A 27,098-nucleotide genomic window follows, 5' to 3' on the forward strand; every position below is an offset into this window, starting at 1 on the left:
TCTACCCCATCCCATGAATTCAGTAACTCTATTCATAAGTTTTCTGTAGCCCGCATCAGCATGCACTGACGGGTCTGATTTATCAAATTCGTACTCTGGAGAGGTGTCCAAACTACTTGCTGTTTGCAAATTCTTATAAATCCAGAATTTTTGAATGGGGATCAATGAATTCCTCTGGAACAGGTCTTTTGCCAAATTTAACACCAGCAGAGGTGATTTCTTCATCTGCTGATGATTCTCCCTCATAGATAGATGACATGGTCCTAAAAAAGTCATGTCTACTCTCAGGTTGAAAAACCTTTTCTGGTAATGTAGGTTTTTCCCTTGTTAAAGGCTTGGGTGTCGACGGCGTCGATGCCGTTACCACAAACTTCAATGTTTTCGAGGGAACCTTGGATGAACTCGAGGTAATCGTCGAGGGAATTGTGGAAACCTTTGACACTGTCGAAGGAGTCTTCGAAGTTGTCGATCGTGTACTCGACACAACCTCTTTCGAATGAGTTGTCGACGCCTTGCATTCAAGAGCCTTCGAAGACTTAGATGGCGTCGATGTCGACTTCGATGGCGTATGGTGTTTTGATGCCATTTTGTTTCCCTCTACCTCTGATTTATGCACCGGAAGGTCTTTTTCGTGAGGTGATCGGGAAGAGTCCCTGGATGACACCCTTGACAACTTTGTCGGATTTTCTTGTTTTGGACCATCCTCTGTCATCTTTTTCGTGAGTAGGGGCATGGTCTTCTTTAGACTTTTTTGAGGGGGTCTGAGCCGCGTTCTCAAAAATCTTTAGCATGGAAACTCGAAAGGCTTCCCATTTACTTGGGGAGTCATGCTTCGAATGGCATGCTATCTCCTCCTCCGAAGACATCGAGAAAGAAGAGGGAGATCGATGTCGTCTTTTCTTTGTCTTTTTAGATGACGAAGAAGACTTTCCCGATCTACTCCTCGACCTATATTTTTTATGATGTTTTTTTCGAAGACTCGGCCGAGTCTTTCCCCTTCGAAGTAGACTTCGATGAACCCTCTCTCATCGCCAGTTAGGTCTTCGTTCTTTTAAGGCCTTATGGGTCATCGACTGGCACGAACCACAGTCTTTAATTCGGTGGTCGGAACCGAGGCACCAGAGACAATTCTTCTGTGGATCAGTAAAAGACATTGGGCCTCATTGCACGGTATGCGGTAAGGGTTTACCGGTAAGGGCACCGGTACCGGTAAACCCTTACCGCCTTACTACGAGGTCCCTTTGCCGGACTCGACCTCAACGGCTGGTTTTACCAGCTGTTAAGGAACGGGCCCGCAAAGGGACCGTGGTGCTAATTATGGTACCGCAATTTGCGGTACCGTAATTACCTCCTTCCCCATTCCCATTGAGCCCTATGAGGGCAAAAATGGGGATGGGGGAAGTGCCTTGGTGAATGGGGAATTGGAGTAGGCCGGTAATTCCGCCATCCACCAAGGCGGACACGGTAAAATACCGGCGGCAACCATGGTGCTAATAGCGCCATGGTTACCGCATACCGTGTAATGAGGCCCATTTTCTTTCCACATTTTAGACATTTTTTAAATCCCGTCTTCGGTGTGGAAAGGTTCGATGAAGACGACATTGTTTTTCTTTTACGGAAGACTGAAGCGTCGTTTGAAATGATCCGAAGCGAAGCTAACGGAAAAACGGAACTGAAGCCAACAGGCGCGCTCGATGCTCTTATACAGTGGAGGACGTCGGTGCTCGACGATGCCGCCGAGGGACATCTACGCCGTGTCCTCGAGAGGAGCGCCCTCTGATGGAGAGAAGAACTTTTTTTTCCCGAAGCAGCAAGCTGAAGGTAATGATCTATCTAAGATGAGGAATACGTGGAAGGACACAATCCATTCTAAATGAAGATATCCACTGGGATGCTTCATAGGAGCAGTGTGCAATCTCACCAGCCTTGTCACCAGTAGGTAGTGGTCCTACATGACTCAAGAAGCTCAGGAGGAGCGAACATCAACACAAACTGCCTAGGTAAGTACCCAGGGGGTAGAAAGTACCTTCTATGATGAAGAAGAGCGATGTCACCCATGGTTCCCCAAAGTAAGATGACAGCAGCTCCGGTTCAGTTATCTGTCCTTAGCGGCAAGATGAATAACTTTTGGTGGGAGCAGACAGTCCGACTCGGTCACAGGGATGCCCAGTAGACGATCATCGCGGCCTTGGATGTGCAGACTCAACACAGGCTTTGTAGCAGTGACAGTTGGCACCCAGCAGGCTGTCTTCCTTCTCTAGGTTCTCGACTCTTCTGAGGGGACTTCTACCATCAGGTTTGAGTCTCTCTAGGCCCAGACTGATGCCGCAAGTTTGCAGCAGGAACCACGCTCGATGAGAGGATGTACCGCAGCAGTGCCAGAGGCCTCAGGGTATTTGGGTATTGTAGGCCTGGAAGGTTCCAGCACTTTGTTGGATGGCTCAAACTGTAGCTGGTCTTGAGACTGGTTAGGTCCACTGTTCAAAAGGAGCAAGTTGTCTGGTCTGGATCTTCCCTGTCACACAGAAGAAAGGGCTGGAGCTATAGCAGTCACTCAGTCGACTTGGCAGTCGCAGGAGGTGGCTGCAGACGTCCTTGTTTGGAATGTTTCTTTCAGTGGTCGACTCTCCTTTCAGCATCAAGATCCTCGTCTTTTATGAAGGAACCCAGCCAATCAGCATGCATGCAACATTTAAACTTTGGGTGGTGGCTGTCCCGTGGGGACATCCAGGCACCTAGTTAGAACTGGATCAAAGCGGACACACTTGAGGACAAAGACCTGAGGAGTTTCAGTGTCCTCCCAGCTTCCTGTCCTCCCAGTCACACTGGCGTCTCCGGGCGGGCTTCCCAATGGGAGCCTGTCGAAGACAAAAGTGTGAGCAGGACTTCCCCCACCCAGGTCAGTAGAGGAAAGATCCAGAAAGGGCACGCCCTAGTGAGTTGGAGAAAAAAGAAGACTGGCACCAATTTAGGTCAATGGTCACTCATGTGTCCTTTACCACAGCAGTCTGCATGTAAAAATCACAAAATGTCAGTAGAAAATATCCACTGCCACCAGCTATTCAGATAGACTTGTCACTGTAACTAGAAAGTTACGGGAGAAGTGAGAAAAGGGATACAATGTGTCCCCTCAGCATTCCACATAAGGTGGGGTGTGCTGATCTCAAAAAAGAAAAGCATAGATAGGATAAAAAGTATCAGCCTATCCTAGTAACATTAAGTTAGCACATGAAAATAAGGGGAAACTAAAGAGGGAAGCTCAAAGAGCTTCCAGCAACACTGCACAGAAGGTGTGTGCTGCAATAGTAAAATACAGATGGCTCAAAAATATGGAGGAAAGCAGACTCCATCAAAGATAACCAAAAAGGGTTCCCAGAGTCATAGGAAAGAAAGAGCAAGTGAGAGTGAAGATTCCTACTCACTGAGGAGAGTCAGATAAAAACCCAAAGGAAGTGCTGGGAAACTCACTAAGTGGGGAGAATTGGACACAATATGGACATTCTACCTAACAGAAACACAGACACCAATTTGCAATTTTGACAGAAAAGATGGATAGAAAATATGCTGCAAAGTTAAATTGACAACTAATCAAAAAACAAATCAGGAAACTACTGCCAAAACAAATGTCAAGTTCATTCTTCATCAGATTGCTTCTAATTCAGTTTAACTGAAGACTACAGATGCATCTTAAGTTCAAAATAAGAATACTTACATACCTGTCTACTAAAACCAGATCATCTCGGAGGAGTGCACACTTTGCCTTGGGCCAGAAAACATGGACAAGGCATCCAACTTCAAGGGCTCTATCCATAAGCAACGCATGGGCAAGCTGGTTAACAGTCTACAAAGAAATTTTAGTCTGTGTGAGCATTAGATCCAAACATGCATCACTAATGTCAACACTACTGAGCAGGTTATTTTCAATTTAAATTCCAATGTATTTATCATGGAATGAATTACATGTAAATGGGAGTTTACACATTTGTGGTATTGCTGCAGTGTGATCGCACTGGAACTTAACATTTCCCCCAGTTATAAGACCCTGGATTGCGGTTGTTATAAAAATAATATCCAAATATGTACGCTAGTTTACATAGTCCTGTTTTTGAAACTCTTATCTGCAATACAGTAAACCATGTTGCGGTTTGCTGACGATTACGGTATAACACCGGACATAAATCCTTGGGCGATCCAGAACATTTGTTTTTATTAAGCCATTAATTTGTAATGCAAGTGTCAAGCTTACATTGAACACAATTAATCCTGTATCTCACTAAAGTCAACAAAGGAAAAGGCAAAGTCCAAAAGCTGTTTAAGACCATAAAAAAACATGAAAATTATTGTGCCAGAATTGAGAAAATATTTTCAAAGGATGTCAGGATTAAATCATTGGAATTAACTTCCCAGTTTGATGGGGGAAATGAAGGAGTGTCCAGTGAGAACCAATACAGTGAATCACTCACTGCTCGTGTGCGGCATGTCACTTTTTGCAGAAAGGTAAATCCGATGCATCAGTTGAAACAGCCCTTTGATACCAGATGGCCACCCCATCTCCATTGTCCCTGCCATGTCCCTATTCCCAAAAATACAATTAAAACGTCAACTTCATGCGTATAATCATGAAAGGCCAACTTTTTATTCAAAAAAACAACTCCGCTCTAGACGAATTTCTGCAAGATAATCTTTTGATGCTTTATGGCTTGAAAATAAACTGGCTGCCTTTAGCTAGAGATTACAATAAGCGATGGGTCTGGTTTCAGCACAACCTCAGCAGCATCAAACAATCCTGTAAAAGACATTGGTCCTAATGAGGAAGACTGACTTGCCCAGAGATGAGCGTGCTTATAAAACAAAAATGTTACTCACTAGTGACAACTGTACTCTTAGTCCTAAATCCCCTTACCTCCATACTGATGGAACGTCCTATGGAGTGGGGGCTTGATCAGAGCCTGTTTCAAGGCAGCGTCTTTTAGAACTTTCTCACACAGGTGCGGTTGCCATGCCACCGGGGGGCTCCACCGCCTAGCAGCCAACCCAACCAACAAGCACTTTTTCCCCAATTTGGATTTGGTAACTTATTAGTGTGGTTGGTGGGAGGATGTATGGAGGAAACAGTATTTAGTACTAATAGTACAGCTATCACTCTGGACAGTAATCTTTTTGTACTGTTATATCCTGTCCACTTTTCCCCTCTACTGATTGGAGATTCCAAAACATTTCAGATATTTGGATGGTTGGTACACTCCCCCTCGTTTTTCTTTTAACAAAATAAAAGTTCTTGAGTACCGCTTGTCCACATTCTACATCACTCATTGATCCTTTAACTTTGTAGGTTTCAATGGCTGCCACTAATCAGAAAGGGTTTGCTGCCTTTGACATGGACTTATCAGCTGTTGGGCCTCCAAAGGTTACAAAAAGTTGATGCACTCAATCTTATACGTTCCAAATAGAATGTTAATGCCCTGGCCAACTCTTGTGAGTGCAGTGATCTTTCTGTCTCAGTTTTCGAGTCCGTAAAAAAGACAGGCAAGACTATTTCCTCAATGATGTGGAATGAAGAAACTATTTTCGGTAGGAATGCAGGTTGGTTTCTGTACACCACCCTGTCTGTTTGGAAGATTATATAAGGTTCTAGTATCTCGTATGCAGCGAGCAGACATGATGCAACCAGGAAGGCGGATTTGAGGCTCACTCAACGCAAGTCTATTGTGGCCACTGGTTCAAAAGGTTTTTGCATCATGGCTGCTAGCACAATAGTCAGGAACCGTGGTGCATTTGGCCTCCTCCGTAGAGTGTGTAATCTCAATAGGCTGTAGAAGTGCCTGCTCACCACTTCATTTACTAATGTAAAAATGGTGGAGCCCGAGTTTAGGTACGCTCCTATGATGGCCAAGTAAGTTTTACATGAATCCAACAACACACTTGAATCAACTAGATGGGTTATGCACGAGAGCTGTGGTAGGTCAGAAGGAGGAGACTAACTATAAAGTGTCATGTTCAACTTGCTTTTATTTAAATAATAAAGACAACGCCTCTCTAGCCCTATTCTATGGAATGCCCAACTTAACTAGACTAAACTAGGGTTCTTGTTGTCAGATGTGAAGTCCAAACTTAATAGCCTGTCTCCATCAAAACTAGCTTAAGCTGACCTTACCACTATTAATGCATAGCAAAAGACCAGGAGAAGGGCTCCGTTCGCCTGGGGGTGCTTCTCAGCACAAGTCTCTTCAATATATCTTCAAATAGTCTCTTGTTATTCCTTGTAATAGCTCCTTTAATTCTTTTAATGGGTCTTTCCAGGCCCTTATGTATTTGTTCCCCCTGTTTCTCCAAATACTACTACTTGGAGGTGTGTAGGCAACGTCTCTGTCTTACTCTTATTGCTCTCACAATCCTGGCACTCACAGAAGCATGCATTGTGTACTCCCAAGTATTTCTTTTACTTTTGCCAATCACTTGGACGAGTATGTTGGTCCTCTTTATGATCTTCACTCTTCATACACTTTTATCAATCACAGGGATAAGGAGGCAGGATCCCCGAGTGATCATCACTCTTTACGCCTTGCTCCGCAGGTCTCCCACTCTCCCCTGTACCTGTACTGAAGGGGTTCTGCATCACCAGGTCTGCGTTCACTTTCTCTTCTCCATGGTCGGTCACAATGATTCTCTGGTTCCTCCTGTGTCGCTCATCCAACATATTTTGTTTTTCTCTGCTGCATTTTTCTTTGGTTTTGTTCCACGTCACCACCTTCTTCCTTTTGTCGGTTGGTCGAGTTCCCCACCCATGAACAGACGTCGTTGGGTCTGTTATTGGCGTATCGCCTACTCGGCATGCCAATGATGGGGTTTTTCACTGGCCCTTCTCGAGTGTCCCTCCGGGGACTATTATGGATTCTCTCTGCTGCTGGTCGGACAGAGTGCTACTGTCCCTTCTTCTCAGTAGCTGATTTTGGACAGGCAAGGCAACGTCTCTCTCAGTTTCCCAGCCTCCACGATCCGTCGGTTTGAAACTCCTGGGACTCACTTCCTTGCTCTCTTGGCCTTCCTCTTTATGACTCACTGCTGGGGCTTCCCCGGCTTACAAGGAAAGTCCTTCCTTTGTGTTAGGTTTACGCTCATGTTCTTACTCTTCACAGTATCCAGTTGACATTGTTCTTCTGGTATTATATGACGATAATATATTTAGGAGGAGTTTAGTTGTCTGTCAGTTAATGAAGTTGTACTGGGTTTTGGGGATAAGAAGAAGGGAGTTATTTATGGGAAAGGGAGTCCTTTTTCTGTTTCTGACCTATATTCATCATAACTTCTCTGTCCCGGTATATTCGAGTAACACTCTTTATAACTCCTTTGGGCTTCTTCGTCCCAGTAGTCGACAGGTCCTTACTCTTTATTACTCCTACATTCTTACTCTTCTCAGTGCCAGTCAGGTACTTATCTCCGGTAAAGATATCACCATAGCACACAAGAGGAATCTGGCTTTCTGTCAACTAGTATGGTCTTAGTGAGGTTTTTGAATGGGGTGAAAAGTGAATTCTTTAACGGGAAAGAAAGTCCTTATCCCCAGGAGGGGAGTCTCTCCTTGTGACGTCCTGCTTTCCGAGAACCTTAGGTGGAATATGGTGTAGCAGGCTCACCTCCCTAGCCTCACAGGAAAGGGCTCCCCCTTGGGAAAAGTGACTGAATCCCTTCATTTGTTTCGGAGCACATCATTTATTTATGCTTGTACAGTATTTATACATGTAGAGGGTTTTTCCCTCCATTCAAGCACCAGTGAAAAAACTGTGCCCACTTACTAGCGTACTGAGATCACGTGGTACTTTTCCTTTCCACCTTAATAGTCATGTTCTCCTCTGTCAGCTTCAAGTCCTTGTAGACCAAGTCTTTTTGTGAGAGATTTCAACACCTCGAGGTCTGAGAACCATGTCGTTTTGGGCCAGTACGGGGCGATCAGAATCATTCTGCAGTGCCTTGTCCGTTTTACTTTGTGCAACACCTTCATTAAAAGCTGTACCGGTGGGAAGGTGTAAACCATTTGTCCGTCCTATGGCAGAATGAGCGCATTCCCATGGGACGCCTCTCCGTTCCAGGACGTGTACAGGGAACATTTCTTGTTGTACTGTGTTGCAAATAGATCAGCAATGGTGTTCTCCAGCTAAGTCCTGCAAAGATCCCGGGTGTGTAGGACATTCTGCTTAGGGCATCCGCATGGATGTTCTTCTCGCCTACTATGTGCACAGCGCTTGGATGCATCGAATTCTGTATACACCAGTTCCATAACTGTAGGGCCAACCTGAATAGGGTTAATCTTGTCCCCCCCCCCCCCTCCATGTCTGTTCACCTAGAGCATGGCTGTTGTGTTGTCCTTGTGAATCAGTAAGTGGCAAGCTCTTGACTGTTACTGGAAGGCCTTCAGTGCTGGGAAAATGGCCTTTTCTTCTAAGAGGCTTCAATTGCTCTTCCACAGTCCACATGTCATGCATGTACCAGTGCTCAATCACTGGTCCCCAGCCTATCAGACATGCACCTCTGGGTAGAGTTTTCATTGGCATTGTGGATGAGAATGGGTTCCCTCCCATCACGTTCCCTCCTGCATGCACCATCAGAGGTCTGAATGGAATGTCGTTGGCGAATGGATCTGTTCTACCTGAGACTGTGTGCTTGCCACCAAGTGCAATTGTGTTTTTCTGAAGTGTAACTTCACATGCAGACCACCAGAACGCAGGAAGCCATTAAACACAGAAGTCTTTAAAATTGTATTGCTGCATTGCCTTCCCAGAATTCTTTGCACAGCACAAATATTTCTGATCCTTTCTAAATGGGGGGTGGGTGTATACTGTGCATTGAGAGAAGTCCCAAATGATGCCTAAAAACTGCAATCTTTGTGTGGGAATTGTGGTCTATTCCTCTTGATTCAGTCAGGCCCAGCACAAGCGACAGTTGTAGGACAGACTGAACTGAGCACAGTATTCTGTTTTGTCTGGACGTCCAAGTACAGGGTTAGAAATTGATGGGAGCTATTTATCTCCTGCTTCTACCCTACAAGAGCCTGATTAACTTAAAACCAACAGTTACTAGAAGCTGCTTTTGGCGCCCCAGACAAAGGGGTGGTTTACAAACATGTATATATGATATTCATTTTGAGTGTTTTAGAATGTAAATAAAGAAGTATTGGGACACATCTAGGACACATTTAAACATAATATATCATACATAATGAGTCAAAAAGATAAGTGTGCATATCATGTGGAAGTTAGATTTGCAGTGTACTGTCTACTTTCTCCTGGTTCCCCAATGGTAGCTCCTGCCTACTGGGTGATGCTGTCACCTATGAGCTAGTTTTAGCTCCTGCTAATTGAATCTTAATTTCAAACCCTAAAGTGTGGATAAATATGTATCCTTCGGAGGCAGAGGTGTGGCATCATTTCCTGTGCATCATGCCCCATGTCGAGAATTATAATTATTATAATTGGTTATTTATAACGCGCTGAATACCCAGAGGTTTCCAAGCGCGGACCCGGGTATCGAACCTGTGTTGGTCCGCGTCTTCTTGCATCCAAGGTGAGTGCGTTGATCATGAGCTATCCTCCCCACAGGGAGGATAGCTCAGCCCAGCTCCACAAAGATCAGCTCCACCCAGCTTTGTTCCTCTTGGGGAGGGCAAAAAATCTTGAGTAGTATCTCTAGTAAGTCAGAATCAGGAGACTGAAAAGGAGCAGGATTTTCATACATTTCCATTTCATTATTGTGCATACAGTTTTAAAACAAGTTAAAGCCTCACACAAATTCAGTAATGCAACGAACACATTTCTTGAAATGTATAAAAAATGTCATCAAACGAAAAGTATAAAAAAATGTCAAAGGGCACATCCTAAAATACAGTTTAAAAATAGCTGAAATACCACATTTATTACAGTGCATTTAAAAAAGAAAAACATTTAAAAACGAACCCGGTCATATAAAATTCAGACAGAACAAACCAAAATCTCAAAAGACTTCAAAGTGCTTAGTCCTTAATTCCACTAAGTTTATCAGAACTAAGAATTGATACAGCGATTTACTCAAAGAATACGGGAGATTTGTCCAACACAGATTCCATAAGACCGTACCTACTGAGCCTCATTTATGAACTTTTTAAAGCAGGTCACTCGTTGTGGGATCAAGACTGCACAGTCTAAAAAAAGATGTATAGCTTCTCGGTCTCTAAGGCAATATCTGTAACTATCCGGCTGCACATCCTCTTTTTCCATTTGTCCTTCTTCGCCCTTGTGGGCAAGATGTCCAGTCTAAATCTTAGGTGTGCGTAACCCACCTTACACGACAGATATTTATGAAAATACTGCACGCATGCTCTCAACTTTTTGTGCTACTGATTTATCTTTTGGAACTGCTCGTAGTAGAATACTTTATCGCTGGTTCTCCACCAAGCCGCTCGCATAATCTTCGTTTTTATGACAGCACAAGGTCTTTTAAGAGGACTCCCCCCAAATCCCACTACACCAGCTTGGTTGCCGTGCGCTCAACCATATATTTTTTGTTGGCACACCACCTTTGTCAAAGTCTGCAAACAATGTGGAAGGAGGGGGATTTTCAAATGTGTAACAAAGCAAAATTCTTTTCCAGAGGATCTGGGCTTCCAATGATCGTTAACCCAGTTCAAAACGGATAACCGAGATTCAGATGGACTGCGGATGCCTGAGGACCTTCTTCCAAATGAAGTCCTCAAGTTGACAGAAGTCCTCACTTAAAAGGCTATAATGGATTTCATCCCTATAGGATAGCCTTGGGACAATATTTGCCTTGTAAAATGTTATTAATGGGATAATTGAGAATTTTCCAAACATGGAATTAAAATTTTGCATCTGTGCGACTGCCATTGTGCTCTGTTATAGAAACCCTGTTAGCAATTTCTTAATAGGGGTGTTCAAAATGTGGTATCCCAAATATTTTAAGCTATTTACTTCTGTCACCTTAATGCCCCCAACCACAGAGATGTTTGCTTTAGTCGTTTCCCCTTTGTGAATCTTATTAGTTGGGTTTTATGCATATTTATGGTTAAGTTATTTTCCAGACAGTACCCTTCCAATTTATTTAGCAGCCTTTGTATCCCCACCTTCGTGCAGTCTAAGAGGAAAATATCATCTGCGTAGGTTACCCAATGGATGTTTGTACCCAAAACTTTGGGAGGGACAAGGGATGCAGGCTTAAATAAAACACCCAAGTCTGGCAAGTATACATTAAATAAGAAGTGTGCCAGTATAAATCCTTGTCTGATGCCACTATTAGTCATGATTTCAGAAGAGAGCACACCCTCACCATTCAGCCAGACCCTGAGCGTAGTATGTTTGTGTAAAAGTATGAGAGGAGCCAATAGTCCCTTCAGGATCCCCCAATCTGAAAGTTTCCTCCACAATTTGTCCCTATTGACAGTATCGAAAGCAAGGGAGAAGTCAACCGATACTACGTATATTTCGTTATAAACCTCACCCCATGCTAGCCTTGTGCGTGGTTTAGCACCCATCCAACAATGTTTGTTCCCACATTTTTCCTGAATCCCAGTTGGTTCGGTTTCAGGATGCCCAACCTGTTAGTCCATTCTTCTAAGGAAGAAAGAAGAACCGAGCCAAAGGTCTTAGCATCCGCGTCTAACAACGCGATCAGGCGATAATTTTCTGGAAGCTCTCTTGCACCTTTCGTAAATATGGGAACAATGGAAGCATCCTTCCAGGAAGGCAGGGTTTGTTTGCTCGTAATAATTGACTTGAAGTACTTATACAGAATGGCCGTCCACAGATCTAGAGAGAGGCTGTTTGGGCCTGGAGCCCTCAAAATTGCTTCTGGGACTCATTTAGTCTGCCGGTCCGGAAACAACGGTGGTGGTAAACCCATCACCACCATTGCCTCCGGAATGGCAGACTACGAGTTCTGCAGGAGGGTGGTGTCACTACCGCCAGGTCTGTCCTGGCAGGAGTAACGCCACCCGCCTGCAGACGGAAATGGAAACACCAGCACCGTCATTTATGGTGCCGGTGTTTCCATGGAAATGGGGATTAACGGATTTCCGCCTCCGGAATTACTGGGTCACCAGGGTTGTAATGCCCCGGTGATTCCAGCAATCACAGAGGAGGTAATTCACTATGAGTCCGGCGGCACCCTCCCGTTTTTTCTGACATGGCTACCGCCAGGCTCGTAATGAGGTCCAATGTTTTTAATTTGTGATACAGAGAGAGGAATATCCAATTTTTCCTTTTTTAGGGTATCCCAAAGGGTCTACTGGCTGGTTGTACAATTGGTTAAAATGTGAAATCCAATCTTGTTCTGATATTGGGTTAGATTGTGCCTCACTTTGATTAGCCTTATTTTGGTTGATTAATTTCCAATAATTTAAGTCTCTCTTTTCACAGATTATGAAAATAATGTTTTTACTTTCCTTTTGGAAAGTCAAAACTTTAAATGATTTAATCTTGTATTTGTATGTCGGTTTTAGTTTTTTCCGGTCAACTACATGGTGTAAGCAGAGCCTTCCCGTTCTTGTGAGCTTTTTGAAGCTCTTCTATACTCTCTTAAGTTGCTGTGTGTAAGAATTATAGTCGGCCCTCTTATTGCTGATTTTGATGTTCCTCGGCCGTAGAGAGTTTTCTATAAAGGTTGGGAAGGACACCAGATCCCTACATTCATGTTTTTCTCTCAAATCGTCTAAGAATTCACCCCGTAAACTGTTATTACATTTTCCAATGTCACTCTCTGTCCAGATTACTCTGTTTTTGTTGACAGAGTTAGGTATGCCACACAAATTCTTTGTGGGTGTATGAATTTGCATAACCGCAAGAAACACCACTATCAATCTTAAGTGGTCACCTGGGGAAACGTTAAATACTTTGCATGTATGTTCATTCCTAGCAAGGTCATCCGAGATGAAAACGAAGTCAATCATGGTTGACTTATTTCCACTTGCCCAAGTATTCCTGTGGCCCTGTCACTCTGAATACCTGTATGTCAGTACTGCTAAATATCATCCTTCAAGTAAGACCCACCATTTCTTCCACTTACTATCCTGCATAGTTGGTTCTTTGAAGCTTGCATGGTATTCAGCATAGGTTTTGAGGTCCAGGCAGTTTGTATTAAAATCGCCAGAGATTATTATTGAACCCAATGGCTGTTTGTCCCTCCATCCCGTCAAAATCCCATCAATATGTTCCATCAATGTCGATTGCGCTCTAAGTACAGTATACTTTTATTACAAAAATATGTTTTTCTTCAAACATCATAGATGCATGCAGAGCTAGTATACCATACATTGAGTCATCGATAATGTTCAGTGTGCAAACAGAGTCTTTTCGGATGTCTGTCAAGTGTCTACCTTTTGGGCACCAACAGGTCCACCTGCACAGCCAATTGTTGGTGTGTTATGTATCCATCCATGATGACTTTTGTTTTTAAATCTCTTATTTTTTAAAATTATTTTCTTGACATTAAATCAATACATCAACATCTGACCATAGTCGGTTTAACCGTTCCCATTCCCCCGCCACCTCCCCAACTCAACCCACAACCCAAAACCCAAAACAATTGGTGCAATTAAAGACACATACATCACAACATTATCGTCAGAACACTGCAAGGAAGAGGTGTTAGCAGTACAAGACAGTGGCAATATATTAACGGTCACTCTGCTTAAAACACGTTTGCATATTGTACGTGGGAGGCCCAATTCCAATCACCACAGGTGTTCTGGGCATACTCAGTGTTAACCCAGTTGTGTAGCACCACTGAGGTCTTCACCTGGCTCTGTGGGGTCACCATTGCCGAGGACATAGGAGCGGAAGGGGCCCACTAATCACCTAGCTTAGTTCTATCAGGGAAGGATAACACATGCATTGTTTCCCGGGACTCTCAAGTTTTCATCTTAAGAAGCCATTCCTCTACTGTGGGGGGTCTTGTTCTCTTCCATGTTTTGGTTATTAGGGCCTTGGCAACTCCTCTTCATTTTAGTGGGATTTTCAAAAAGCAATAGTAACCAGGCTGAAGAAGAGTCCCGTGGGCTGCTGTGGATAATTCTACCCATCATATCGTATACTCCTCTCCAAAATGTCTGCGCATGTTTACAGTTCCAAACCAAGTGCATATAATCAGCGGGGTCATGAGCGTTTCGTGGACCCAAGGCAGTTCTCTCCAGGTAATATTTCTGTAGTCAATCAGGAGAGAGATAAGAATGGTGCATGAACTTGAATTGTATAAAACAGAACCTGGAATTAAGAGATCGTCTGAGGGCGCAACCTGGAATTTAGAGATATCGTCCGGGTCATTGTACAGATCATCCGCCATTGATGCTTTGTTAGCGGGACCTGTAGTACTCGGTCCCATCTGAAAAGTGATTTGATTCATTTTTAAGTGCTGACACTATACAGGTGAGGATGGGGAGGGAGGGTTGTCATAAATTGAGTGAGAGGAGAAGGAGTAGGTGGTAATGGAAACTCATCCCACTGATCCGATTCTCGTAGTCTATAAGAGAGGAGGATAGCAACAGCATTCCACGGGAGTCCCATTGTATAAACTTGCCGCTCACGACTATATCGCCAAGAGTATGTACACCCGGTTTTGTGAATTGTGTTCCAAATATCCCTTCCACGGTCAGCGGGAATCTGGGCACCACGTTTATGGCGTAGTCATTATGGTAATGCCCCTTCGCGTTCGTATCGTAGTGAGCTTGGTCCCACGCCCAGTGGGTTACATCAATGGGCTGTATTTCGTCTTTAGGGATATGCCAAGTGGAACCCCAAAGTGCACACTTCAGGTCGTCTGGGTAGGTCACTGCTTTCTCAAGACTGTTGAGCGTGAGCTCCACGGAGGGGTGCCGCCACCATCTTGCATACTGAATTTGCGCCAGTTGTGGTAGTCTAGGCCCCCAGCCATGTAAGGCTCTATAAGCGAAATGCGCGCCTGTTTACCTTTCCAAACCAGCCTGGTCAACAACGAACGGGCACATCTCCAGAACCATGCGGGGGTAATCAATGGGACATTGTTGAATATGTCCAGCATCTTACGAACTACCACCATTTTGTCCAGAGCAAGGCGTGCCGCCCAAGATCGCGGGAGCCTAGTCCAAATGTCCACCTTCCGTTCCAAATGCTCGAGTGTAGTCAAGTAGTTTACCTCAAAGAGCTTAGTTGGTGGAGGTGGAAACCACTATACTCAAATATCTCATGCCTTCCTGACACAAACAGAACTCAGTACCGACGTCAGCTGGGCTCGCTGTTGGAGTTATCGAGAGTATCTCAGATTTTGACTGGTTCATTTGTAAGCCCGAGAGCTCCCCAAACTTAATTATTTCCTGTAGCAGCGGTTGTAGGTTTTGTTTGGGATCTAGAATGTAATCTGCATAAAGTGAGATTACCGAAATGAGTATATTTTCACCCCTCTATGCGAGTGGAATTCCCTTATGGCGCATGCCAGGGGTTCAGCTGTGAGGGCAAATAGGATTGGAGAGAAGGGACAACCCTGCCTTGTTCCTCTCGTAGGAAATATGTAGTCCGACTGCAATTGATTCAACAATATTGAGGCTTGAGGCAGGGTGTACAACAAGCTGACCCATCGGATATACCGGAGGCCCAGGCCGATCTATGCAAAACTTCGAATAGGAAGGGCCATTCGAGGGAGTTGAAGGCCTTTTCAGAGTCTAAGGCTGCCACCACTATGGGAGTTTCCTTGCATTCATTATGCATCAAGGTGAAGAGTCGTCGTACATTGTTTTGCGCAAATCGTCCTACGATAAAACCGGCCTGGTCAGGAAGGGCTAACGCCTTCATATGTGGAAGGATTATATCATCCAGCAATTTGGCTAAGATTTTATTATCCGTGTTGATGAGGGACAGAGGTCTGTACGATGTGCAATTGATGGGGTCTTTGCCAGGCTTAAGGAGAAGCGTGACAACTGCTGTCGTAGTGGATTCAAGCAAGAGGCTAGCGGATAAAGAGAACTTGTACATAAGGCATAGATGTGGAGCAAGGTTGCCTGCGTACTCTTTATAGAATTTGGCAGAGATGCCATCTTGTCCAGGAGCCTTGCTGCTAGGGAGATTATTAATAACCCTCTGGATTTCTGCCGTAGATGTGGGAGCATTTATCAGATGTGCTATTGCGGGGTCCAACCATCACAGTGCTACGTGGTCCAGATATGACCGGATTTCCCTGGGTGAGACCAATAATTGTGAAGGATATAGCAGGTTATAGTACTCCCGGAAAATTCTGTTTATTTCCCTGGAGTCTCGTACTGAGAGCCCTGTGGGGTCGGTAAGCTCTAATATCCCTCCCTGGCTACTTTCCTTGCGGATTGACCAAGCGAGAGTAGGATTTAGCTCTGTCGCCTTGAGCGTATTTTGTCGCCAACACCGGGTCCCCCAGGTAGCTATCCTCCCTGTCCGCGGTCTCTGAATGCACCCGGCATTTATCCTCTTTGCTTTCTCAGTCTGCAGGTCCCTCCCTTCCGTCTGCATGTGTTCCAGTTGCTTTATCTCGCTTTCCAGACGGCTTAGGGTCAATCTAAGGGATTTAAGTACGCCACCCTGCCTGGAGATACAACAACCCCTCATGTACACCTTAAAGGCCTCCCAGACCATTCTGTAGTCGGAGACTGATTCTGCGTTGAGCGCGAAGTATTCATTCATGTCCCCTCACATGCCCTCCCGGAATACCCCATCCAGGGCTTGTGGATGAAATTGCCAGTGGGGGATGCTGTGTTGCATTGGGGATAGTAATTGTAACTAAAATCGGGGAATGGTCCGATGTAGCGCGTTACTAGCCAATGGGGTTGACAGCATGACAGTCTATCCTGGAGGCACTGCTGTGCGCCCCCGAGAAGAATGAGAACTCCCTGTCGCTCGGGTGCATGTACCTCCATATGTCAACTAAAACAATAGAGTCCGCAATATCGGTCAAAGCTATGGCAGCCTTAGGGAGTATATTGTCTGCAGTAGTGGATCGATCAATGTCCATGTCTAGGGAAATTGCTTGGTTAAAGTCCCCAGTCCAAACTATTTCATATGCAGCAAATCTATGCAGCATGGCAGCACAGTTGTGAAAAAACTCGGGTGAATCTATATTTGGAGAGTAAATATTAACAAACAGTTTTCGAGAACCCAAGCATTCACCAACAAGCAAGATATATCGCCCTTCCGGATCCTGTATCTTGTCATGCAAACAGAACTTAAGGGATTGGTGTATATAGATCGCAACTCCCCTGGACTGGCTATGAGTAGGAGGACCCATATATCTGTGTATTCCCCTACCCTTAACTAATGAGAGCGGAGCATCCCTCGCAAGGTGCGTTTCCTGTAGGCACAGCACATTTACTTTGTGCAGCTTAGCATGGTTAACCACCAAACTAAATTTGTTATTAGTAACACCCATGATATTCCAGGACATTAGTTAGGGGATTAACCGTTGCTCCCGTGTAAATAATGGGCTAAATCATAGATTCCCGGATGCAGGTGGAATCTCTGTCACAGTGGGCTCCAGGGAGGGCTCCCATCCAAGCGCTCCTGAAATGTTAAACCAAAATCACATTTGCACCGTGAGGCACGAGTGACCAGCTATAACCCAAGGTACTCGACTGTTGTGAGGCATCCAGGAGTGTTAGCAAATGGAGCATATGGCCCCAGTTATGGTTTTTGGTAGCTCAACCAGAAGAAGTGGAGGTATGGCTGTCAACGATTAGGGTCCGCATGGTTCTCGGTGTGATCTGGTAGTTCAGAGATAACGCATCTGCAGTTGACAGGTTTGTAAAGAACCACGTTTTGCCTTTGTGGACTACGCTGAGCTTGGCAGGGAACAACATATATTTTTCAGCCTGAGTTTATTCTTAACCGCTTGGAACGTCTTCCTCTGTTCTTGTACTAGGGGGCTAAAGTTCGGGGACAGTCTGATGGTTGCTGATCCGAATTTCAATTCGCCCTGGTCTCTGGCCGTCCTAAGTAGAGTGTCTCTATCCCTGTAGTTAAGGATTCTAGCGATGATGGGTCTGTCATGTGCACCAGGCGGCTGCTTAGGGACCAGCAAGCGATGGGCTCTCTCGATTAAGAACCTATTAGAAAGAAGAGGATGGTCGAGTATGTCCAATATGAGCTTCTCTACAAACACTTCCATGTTGTCTATGTTGGTGGATTCAGGGACCCCAACGATGCAAATATTTTTCCTCTGTGAACTCCGCTCTAGGTCATCATTCTTGGCCTCCACCCTTTTAACTGCTTGTTGTAGTGCTTCAACCTCGCTCTGCAGAGAGCTTGTCCTGTCCTCATTTTCCCCAATGTGCAGTTCCGCTTCAGTAACACGGCCACAGTTTGTCAATTTGAATTGAGGATGTCTCCACTCTGCATGTCAGTGTGTCGATTTTGGCCCCTAAATTGTCTGTGCTGTTTTTTAGGGCAAGCAACGGTTGATTCAGGGTGGACACATCCACCACTTCCGAGGTTGAAGGTGCAGTAGGAGGGTAAGGTCTGGACCTGGTGTGTGAATCGGTCAATTTTGGCCTGTTTCTTATTATTCCCATGTTGCAAAGTAGGGGCGCTGCCATAAGGCATCCCCAGGGGGAGCTGTGCCAGGGCAGCCTGTGCTAAAATGGTGCAGAGGTAGGAGGTGGCCCTATAGCTGGTCTTGAGGTTATCAGGAGCTTGCAGATCTTAACAGGGGCGGGGCAGCCCAGGGGACAGGCTGCCGGTGTCGGTAGGAGTTCCCCACAGAGACTGATTGCAGGGAGAGCAAAGTGAGCATGTGGCCCCCAGGGGTTGTCCAGACGGAAGGTGCCAGTGGGCAGGCCAGTCAGCGACGCAGAGGTTCCGACGCTGTGACAGAGGATGGATCTCGAGCAGCTCCACAAGGGGAGGCCCTCTACTTTGCCAGCGTGACTATGCCGTCAGGGGGCTCCCGCCAGAGCCAAAGGAGGAATGGTGGCCCCACAACCCAGCCAGGATGCAAGGTGGCATTGTGCAGCCTAATGCGCACTCCAAGTAGGTGTTGTGTTACCCAGACCGGGCCTGTGGTCCCCAGGGGGTCCGTCCCCCACCATCACAGCCAAGGACCCCTAAGAGACAGAGGGCACCGGCCCACACCAACCGCTGCTCAATTAGCGTGCTGAGGCAGGAGGTTCCAAGGGGAGAGGAAGAGCGCAAGTCAGGCGCCGGGACCGCAGCGTGGGCTAGTACTCATGCGTTTGAGGAGCTGGGGGACAGCTTGGGTCCCGGCTGCTGGTGGAGAGGCGCACCAGACCCCGGTGGTGGTATACGTCCGGGCCAAAGCTCCCTACCGGCAGCAGCAGTGCTCGATGCCATGAGAGCAGGAGATGGAACCAGGACAGCTTGTGGTTCCAGGGGGGAGAAAAGGAGCACAAGGCTGGTGTCTGGTCCGCAGCACAGGTGTGTGAACACACGCCCGAGGAGCTGAGCGACAGCACGGATCCCGGCTGTCAGCAGAGCGATGCCCCGGATCCTAGTGGTTGCATTCGTCCAGATATGGGCTCCACGCTGGCAGCTGCAGTGCTCGGCGTCATGGGACAGGCCTGTCCCAGTCAAAGCTGCAGTGCCTCCAGTGCTCCCGCAGATATTTTGGAATTCTGGAAAGGGGGGTCAGGATAAGGCAGTATATGTCAATGCCTCCGTTCCGCCAATGTTTGCAGAATTATAAAGGCTTTCAGGTGTTAAGACGGAGCTGTTTCAGGCGGCGGCCATCATGTAGCCGCGCAACAGCGCCCCCCCCTCCATGATGACCTTTCTATTAAAAAAGGTTTCTTGTAAGATCACCAGGTCAAATCTCCATAGGAAATTACAACTTTCCCCCGGGTTGAGCAGGTTTAGGAAGCCCAGGGTGTTCCAAGAGCATAGGCTAAAAATCGGTCCTATGTTCTTTAGACCCAGTCAAGCCGGCCTGTGAATGGAGAAGCCAGAACCAATCGCTATTTCTTATGCTTGTGTCAATTAAAGGGACCACCTTTCCCACCCCACCATGCATGCCTCCCTGCAGGGGCTGCTTCCAGTCTCCAGGGAGGTACTTCGATAGGGAAGGGGAGGGAGGGACCACTTTGTTATAGACATCGAAACCTCTCTGCAGAATTTGGTCAATTGCAGAATAAATACCTTCTGTGATTAAACGGGAACCGACTGTTAGGCATACCACATCCCACCTTTCCAAGTCACTAAACTTGATTGGGTCAATATCACTAGAGACCATCTTTCCCAGACTAGTTACATCATGTAGGATCACCAAAATCTTTGTTCTGTTTGAGTGCTTAAGGTCCGGATCGTAGAAGATTGCTTCCCAGATAAATTCTTCCTGGAGTTCAAATCCTGCTCAATTTCTCTTGGCGGAAAATCCCCCCCCCCCCTTTTCCATGTGTTTTCTTTGAAATAAGTATGTTACTGGGCTGGCCCCTGTCTGTATCTGTGGGAGCCCTCGAGCCCTTATGTGAAATCCTTGGTCCCATGCATTCACGCTCACATGGGTAAGATGCTATTAAATTTGCCAGACTGTTCCCCAATGTGCTGTGATGGGGACTGGTTTCCAGCAAAGTTCTGGTACCTCTAGGGAGGGTGCTTTCAAAGTTGCAGTCATTGCCCGTTTTAGGACACTGCAGTACATAATGCCTATCAAGCCTTTCCACCATAAAGTTGTTAGCAGGAACCTCAGGGCACCGCCAACCCCCCTTGTCTTGCGTCGATAGGGGAGGGCATTAAGCAAGAGCAGTTTCACCGTTTGGAAGCTCGTTAAGTGCCTTCCTCTGGGCTGTCAGTGAGTTCTCGTTATTCGCAATCAGTACTTCCTGGAGAAGACACCCTGTTATGTCTGATTGAAACGTGTTCACACTAATAGGATGTTGAGTTCCACTCATAAGAGAGTTGCTGATTGAGGGAACTTCTGTGTCTTCATGAAAGAGCCCTTTTCCTTCAATGTCGTTCAGTGAACATTGGGGAGCCCTTTCTGTTTGACAATTAGGCTTCGTCAGAGGACCTTGTTTGAGAAATATAGGGGCCACCTTCAGTCCATCCTTGGGTATAGCTTTGCTATTTGAAGAGATAGATTACCGGGGAAAGGTCCAAGACCTAACAAAACCCCTATTAAAGTTGCAATTTATTTTCTAAGGTCTTTCTTTTTTCATTTTCATTTCATACGGGCCCTTCTTCTTAGAGATAGTTTGTCCATTGGATGTTTGGACCTCCTTCGACTGACCCATCACCTTTCTGAGTCTGTTGGGCATCAGGAGGATAAACAATCATAATTCAATGGTCTGCAACTCCTTCCATCACTCCCAGGCTTAACAATTCTTTTATTACCGCCATGTCAAGGGCAGTGTAAATATAAAAAGATTTTCGGACCCCACTTTGCCCACCACAGGAGTTTCGCTATTACCCATACTTTTAGGATGGGCTGCTTTAAATTAACTTCCTCATGTTGTTCCAAATCCGGCGGTTTTACTACCTTGATTTGGGTAACGTTTGAATTCAGCTCAAGCTGTGCAGTGAAAGCCTTTTCCATCCTCCAGTCAGGAGTTGTTTTCGGCTGGTTTGCTTTAAGAAATTCCTAAAGCATGTTTTTTAGGATGGTTTCCATGGCTTGTACTTCGTTTTTAAAAAAGGGACTTTAGTTCCTCCCGTCTGGGTACTGACCCCATAACTGTAACAATAGTGTGCAATTGTTAGGGAGAATTCTCTGTTTAGGCTGAATTTCCTAACCTAGTGAGTCCCCCAGCAGCTTTGCTGGATTTTTGGGGTTTATTTTTTTCTCCTGCCAAGGGTGAGACTCTTTTACTCTCACTCTTGGGCATGATTTGAGTGTGTTTCTTTGAATCTAGATGTGTTTAATGGGCTATGGGGTCTTTTACTCCATAGGGCTTCATGTGTTTTTGTGATGTGTGTTACACAGCACCCTCCCTGCAGTAACACAGGGGTGTCATAGTGACCCCCCAGTATAGACTCCATACCCTGGGACGGACTGTCTCCCAGGGCATGTAAAGTCACCATTGACTTTACTAGTCTTAAATTCTGAACAGAACCAGTACAAACCATCATATTGTGGACGTACTGGCTGGGGCAATTCAATTGCCTCGGGGTCTGTTAGTCGAGGGGGCACGTCTCCGTCCCCCCTGATCGAGTTTTGGCTGGTGGCAGTGGATACTACTTTTTATATTCAACCGCGAATATTTTCCTATGGGATTTCCCATTGTTTTAGGCTACTACCTTTATTTAATTATTTACGGTAGCCTCGAACATACGGACGGTTTATTTAATTAATATTAATTCTCCGGTTGGTGTTTTTTGCCAAAACTTGATTCTAAAATGGCGTTTGTGTTCTCTTCTGTGACTCCAACCCAAGCCGAGCCCTTTGTTCCACTTTTTGGCGGGCTTCTCCACAGCAGCCCTCCAAAGTGGTGCCACTCTGTCTGGGGTACTTAGGAGGGGTGGAGGGAAATTTAGGCACCCTGGACTGAGTTGCCTAGGCAACTCAAGTCGCACTCCATCCTAATTGGCCCAAGTGGTGAGCCGGCCGGCTCACCACTTAGCATGTTTGAGTGACAGCTAGGCTGAGTGAATGGGGGTTTGCTGCATAAAAGCAGGGCTTTGGGGACTGGAACTTCAGAAGTCGCCACAGGACCTAAGAATCCGACGAGGGAGAAGCGGAGCCGACCTGCCACGACACCACTACCGGTGGAGCCCTGCTGGACTGCCTCACCACTTTTCCCAACGACAGAGGAGATTTCCCGCCGTAGAGTCTTCTTCCTTTGACTGGTGGGGATAACCAGTTTCGCCGTCTTTTCGCTTTCCCGACGTACCTCGTGGCCGCCTTGCCCGTGCCATGCACCCCGGCAACCGGGATACCACGTTTTACCACGACCGCGAAACAAAGGTACCACCTTTAACCGGAAAACTCTGCGGCTGGTTTCTGCCCTGGTAGTGCAACGACCTTCATCTTTCCTCCAAGTCGAGATCTTCTCTTCCCCTGGACGACGACGCAACTTGCACCCACTACCAGGAACTGCCACCGCTGGAGGATCCTTCCCACTTAAGGTACCGTGTCCCGCCTGGCTTCCCTTGCTACCGACTGTACGGGGTAGATTTAGTCCCCGGCTTTCGAACCTGGGTTAGCCTGGGACACCCTGGCTAAACTTTCTTAAAGCCTCTCTAAACTCTTTTTGAACCCTCTGCAAGACTTTCTAAGCCTAGTGTAACTGTGTGATCTTGGACGCATTTGTGCTCTGCTCTCTCTAAGAGTGGGCCCAGCTTTAGGACTTTGGCTCACCAGTGACTTTTGCTCTTCTGCCTTGCTTTTAGTGTTCCTGAACCTTAGAGTGGTGTACCTTTCCATATTCTGTCTTTCTCCCCCCCTTTCTCCCAAACTTATTGGAGTGCAATCGAGTTAAGCGCTCACCTCTGTATGAAAATAAGTGGTGTTTTACTGTGACTTATCCGATAAGGGAAAAGGGGTGTATATATTACAATAGTAACTGTGTTTAGAATATTTTACAATAAGAGTGCTGGAGTGTTTCAAACGTTGTGTTTTTAAATAAATAATTATATACTTTGATACCAAAGCTCTGGTCAGTGTTTGCTTGTTTTGTTGTATCTGAGTGCCTATTGTGTATACTTTGCATACTGCCTAACTCTTCTTGAGGGAAGTCTGACTGCTCAGCCACAGCTACCAGGTAAACCTGGGTGGTACAGACTGCTACCAAGTGGGTTTACTGCCAACACCTGTAGTCTTAAATCTTTTGCAGTGGTCCCTAAGGGAACTGCACAGGTTTCTGCCTAACAGCAATTGTTCTGAATTTTGCCTGGTTTCTTCTCCGAGTATGTCAAAAACGTTCACCAAGGAAGATAAAAAAAAGTTCATCGCCTCCAGTGTCGGTGGAGCCATTTCATGTCTACACGGATTTCAGAATTCAGTTGAGTTAGAGCAATAAAGGAGCATGGTCCCCCCTGGGTGTGTACTTTCGTCCGAATGCCAAAAAGGTCTCGGGTATTGGACAAGCAATTACACATAGCGCCGGGTGTGGGGGCGGGGTGGGGGGGGGGGGCGCTAAACACACCACCATTTTCCAAATGGACTGTCTTTAGATGGTCTCCAGTAACTTCGCTTGAGACGACAGGTCTCACTTCTGACAGTAAGACCAACGGTTGCGTGTTTCCCACGTTGTTATGCGGGAAGAATTCCCCTATTTTTCGTTACATAAATGACACGTTCAAAGTTAAGTCCAAACTTGTTTTGCCCACCAAAGAGTCATCCAGAGATAGGGTATCCCCCACTTTTTCGTAGATCGGTATCAAACTTGATCTACGGTTCAGGGGGAAATCACGTTTGGTGCATATTTGTTCCATTTCCAACTGCGGCAACACATTTTCATCCATTTTCATATCTCTTTTCCCCCCTTTTCCGTGGCTTCTAAGGTTCATTGTTGGATGTGCAAAGTAAAAGATAGAATAGAATGTTCAGCACTCAACAGTACAATTTATGAGTTTGTTCAAACGGTGAGGGCCCAGCTCCTGGTCCTGTCCGACCCAGGCCACAGGAACACAGAAACAGCTGCACACTGCTGCGCTCCGCACTTTCTGTTGGTTTTTATTGCAAGTGTTGACACTGCCTCCAGCACTGATCCAACGCAAGCAAAAACAGATTCTGCAGTTTTTCATCGAGGGAGATTGAATACCACATGGCCAATACGGAAACGGACAGCTGCTTATAATTAGTATTCTCTCTTCAGATTCAAAAGACCTCATCTTTCCCCAAGTCTGTGATCCTAAGCCTTACACTATACAAATGAAGGTAAAAAGGGGTGCTTGTCAGGGTGTTACGATGGCTAAACATAAATGAAGGCTTCTGTGCAGAATCCTATTTGAAAAATACTTTCTCTCCCTACTACTCAAAAGAAAACAACCACCAAGACATACTTTTGGGCCTTGCCCAAAGAAAGGGATGGATGCTAGCGTCGTCATCCTTGTCTCACTTTTGCATAGGGGCTTGACCAAGTTCACAGTCCCAAACATATAGTTCATGCACTGCTGGAGTGCCGTCCAGGGGTTCCAGCTAGGTCTCTCTGGTTTCTCTTTCAACTGGTGCTTCTCACAGTCTTTCTCCCTTCAGGGAGTCTTTCCTCTGTGTTGCCCCTCCCACATCCTGGTCATCTGGGTCCTTTCAGTCTCCTTCTCCCCACCCTGATTATGTTGGCTCTCTCTCCTATGAGGAGTCAGGAATGAAAACCAGACACATAGTTGTCATGTTTTGGTTATATACTTTTTTCAACATAAAAGGGGTGGGGAAAATTCCTCTCTGATCCTATTCTAAAGAGTAGTTTCCCTACCTAAAAACCAAAACCAAGGATCTGTCTTTGTCAGGATGTCGTAAATCAAAAACTGTCCTTGTGTTCAAACAATCTATCCTGACCCTAACACTGAAACTAAACAACAAAGTGATAAGGGCTGTTTCTACCCGATCTTGACCCTGACCACATGGGAGGAGGTTACCACCGGGAATCCCTGATGACTCCACTGGATTCATCACACTCCCCACTCAGGGTCTTCTTGATATTCACCCCACTCTGGGGTTTTGCTGTTTCTCCCCCACTCTGGGGTTTACCTCTTTCTCTCCCCCATTCCAGGGCTTGTTTCTCATTCTTTACCCGCTCCAGGACTTGTCCCCATCTTTCTCCCCCCCCAGGGTTTCTCCGATCACTCCCCACTCTGGGGCTTGGCTCCACCTTTCTACCCACCCTAGTGTTCTTTTGTCTTGTCAGGTCACCCGCCTCTGGTGCTGCAGGAGCCACCACGTACCTGCTTGTGATGTGCGGTGCTCCTCTGGATGGCTGTGTAGTCTCCCTGCCGTTCCTCTCTCCGACAAACCACTTACACGACTCGTCAACTCGACTTTGCTTCGATTGGCAGCCTCCCTTCTTTCCCCGTCTCTGTGAAAGGACCTGTGGGCGGCTCCTCCTTGGGGAAGGTCCTCAGCCCTCCAAATTTCTCTTCTTTGACTCGTATGGCATTGCCGGACAGTTCCCGTTATCCATCCGTGAGGGCTTGCTGCACTCGCAGAGCCCACAACGCGGAATGATATGCCTCGTCTTGTGTTCTCCCTCTACTGCGGGACACGCCTCCTGTGTGCACCGGGACACACTTTAACTCTGCGGAACTCACAGACTTTCCGTTCTGATTGGCTCTTTAGATGAAGTGCCTCCAAGGGGCTGTTCTTTCTAGCTTTCTTCAGTTTCCCATGAGGACCGAGTAAAGGGTGCTTCAGAAGCACAGCCAGTCATTAAAGGTGCCATAGGGTTCTAATACACCTTAGTTTCTACATACCCCATAAAAGTGTTGCATGTCTATTGGGGTGAAGGGGGTTGGTGACTTAAGTCCCTCTCTAGGGTATTCCTATGCCCTAAGAGGGGAGTCACCTTCAGAGGGATCCTGCTTACCCTGTCCCCCTATGGGGTGTTAAGCATAGTATGCTCACCTCCCTAGTCCCAAAAGGGGTGACTTCTCCTAGAGGAGAGGTGACCAACTCCTTTCATTCATCACAAACGCCCACTGCTTGATAGAGGCCCTCCTCTGGCCAGTATATAGGGTAAAGGCTGAAGTAATCTACGTTGGTTTGGTCTTTGCACTTCGTATGCTTGACCAAGAAGCAGAAAAGCTGAAGGTCTAAGAGCCACAATATTACCCTGGCGTTGCGTCTTTACGTAGATATATCTAGTTTAAAAGGAGAGTGGTTGGTGATGAGCCTGAACATCCTGCCAGTCAAGTAATATCATAAACAGGTGACGGCTCATTTGATGGCCAGGGCTTCAAACTCCATAGTTGCATAATTTGTTTTCTGAAGAAATAGCTTCCGACTGGTATACAAAACTGGGTGTTCTTGATCTTCATTCAACTGGGACAGGGCAGCACCTTAGCCTGCCTTGGATGTGTCTGTTGGGTGTATAAACACTTGTTTGAGGTCTGGCACTTTAAAACGGGTTTACTGCAAAGGATTTCTTTGTCCATAAAGCTAGAAGGAAGTGTGGAAAAGTTTGAAATAAACCACTAATAGCCGGCTAGACCTATGAAGGCTTTAAGTTCCCGGGCTGATGTTTG

General features: G+C 46.1%; 1 protein-coding gene across 3 annotated transcripts in view; it reads right to left on the bottom strand.

Annotated features, from left to right (window-relative positions):
• Positions 1 to 27,098, bottom strand: part of MFN1 (mitofusin 1) — a 1,384,201-nt gene that overhangs the window by 1,032,333 nt on the left and 324,770 nt on the right. For all 3 annotated transcript variants that reach the window (XM_069618688.1, XM_069618687.1, XM_069618686.1), the window contains one exon: positions 3,717 to 3,841. In XM_069618688.1, coding sequence (XP_069474789.1) covers positions 3,717 to 3,841 — 125 coding nt within the window. The remainder of the gene's footprint in view (positions 1 to 3,716; positions 3,842 to 27,098) is intronic.

Source organism: Ambystoma mexicanum, chromosome 10, assembly GCF_040938575.1.
Source record: "Ambystoma mexicanum isolate Mex_15411 chromosome 10, UKY_AmexF1_1, whole genome shotgun sequence".
Lineage (NCBI taxonomy): Eukaryota > Metazoa > Chordata > Amphibia > Caudata > Ambystomatidae > Ambystoma > Ambystoma mexicanum.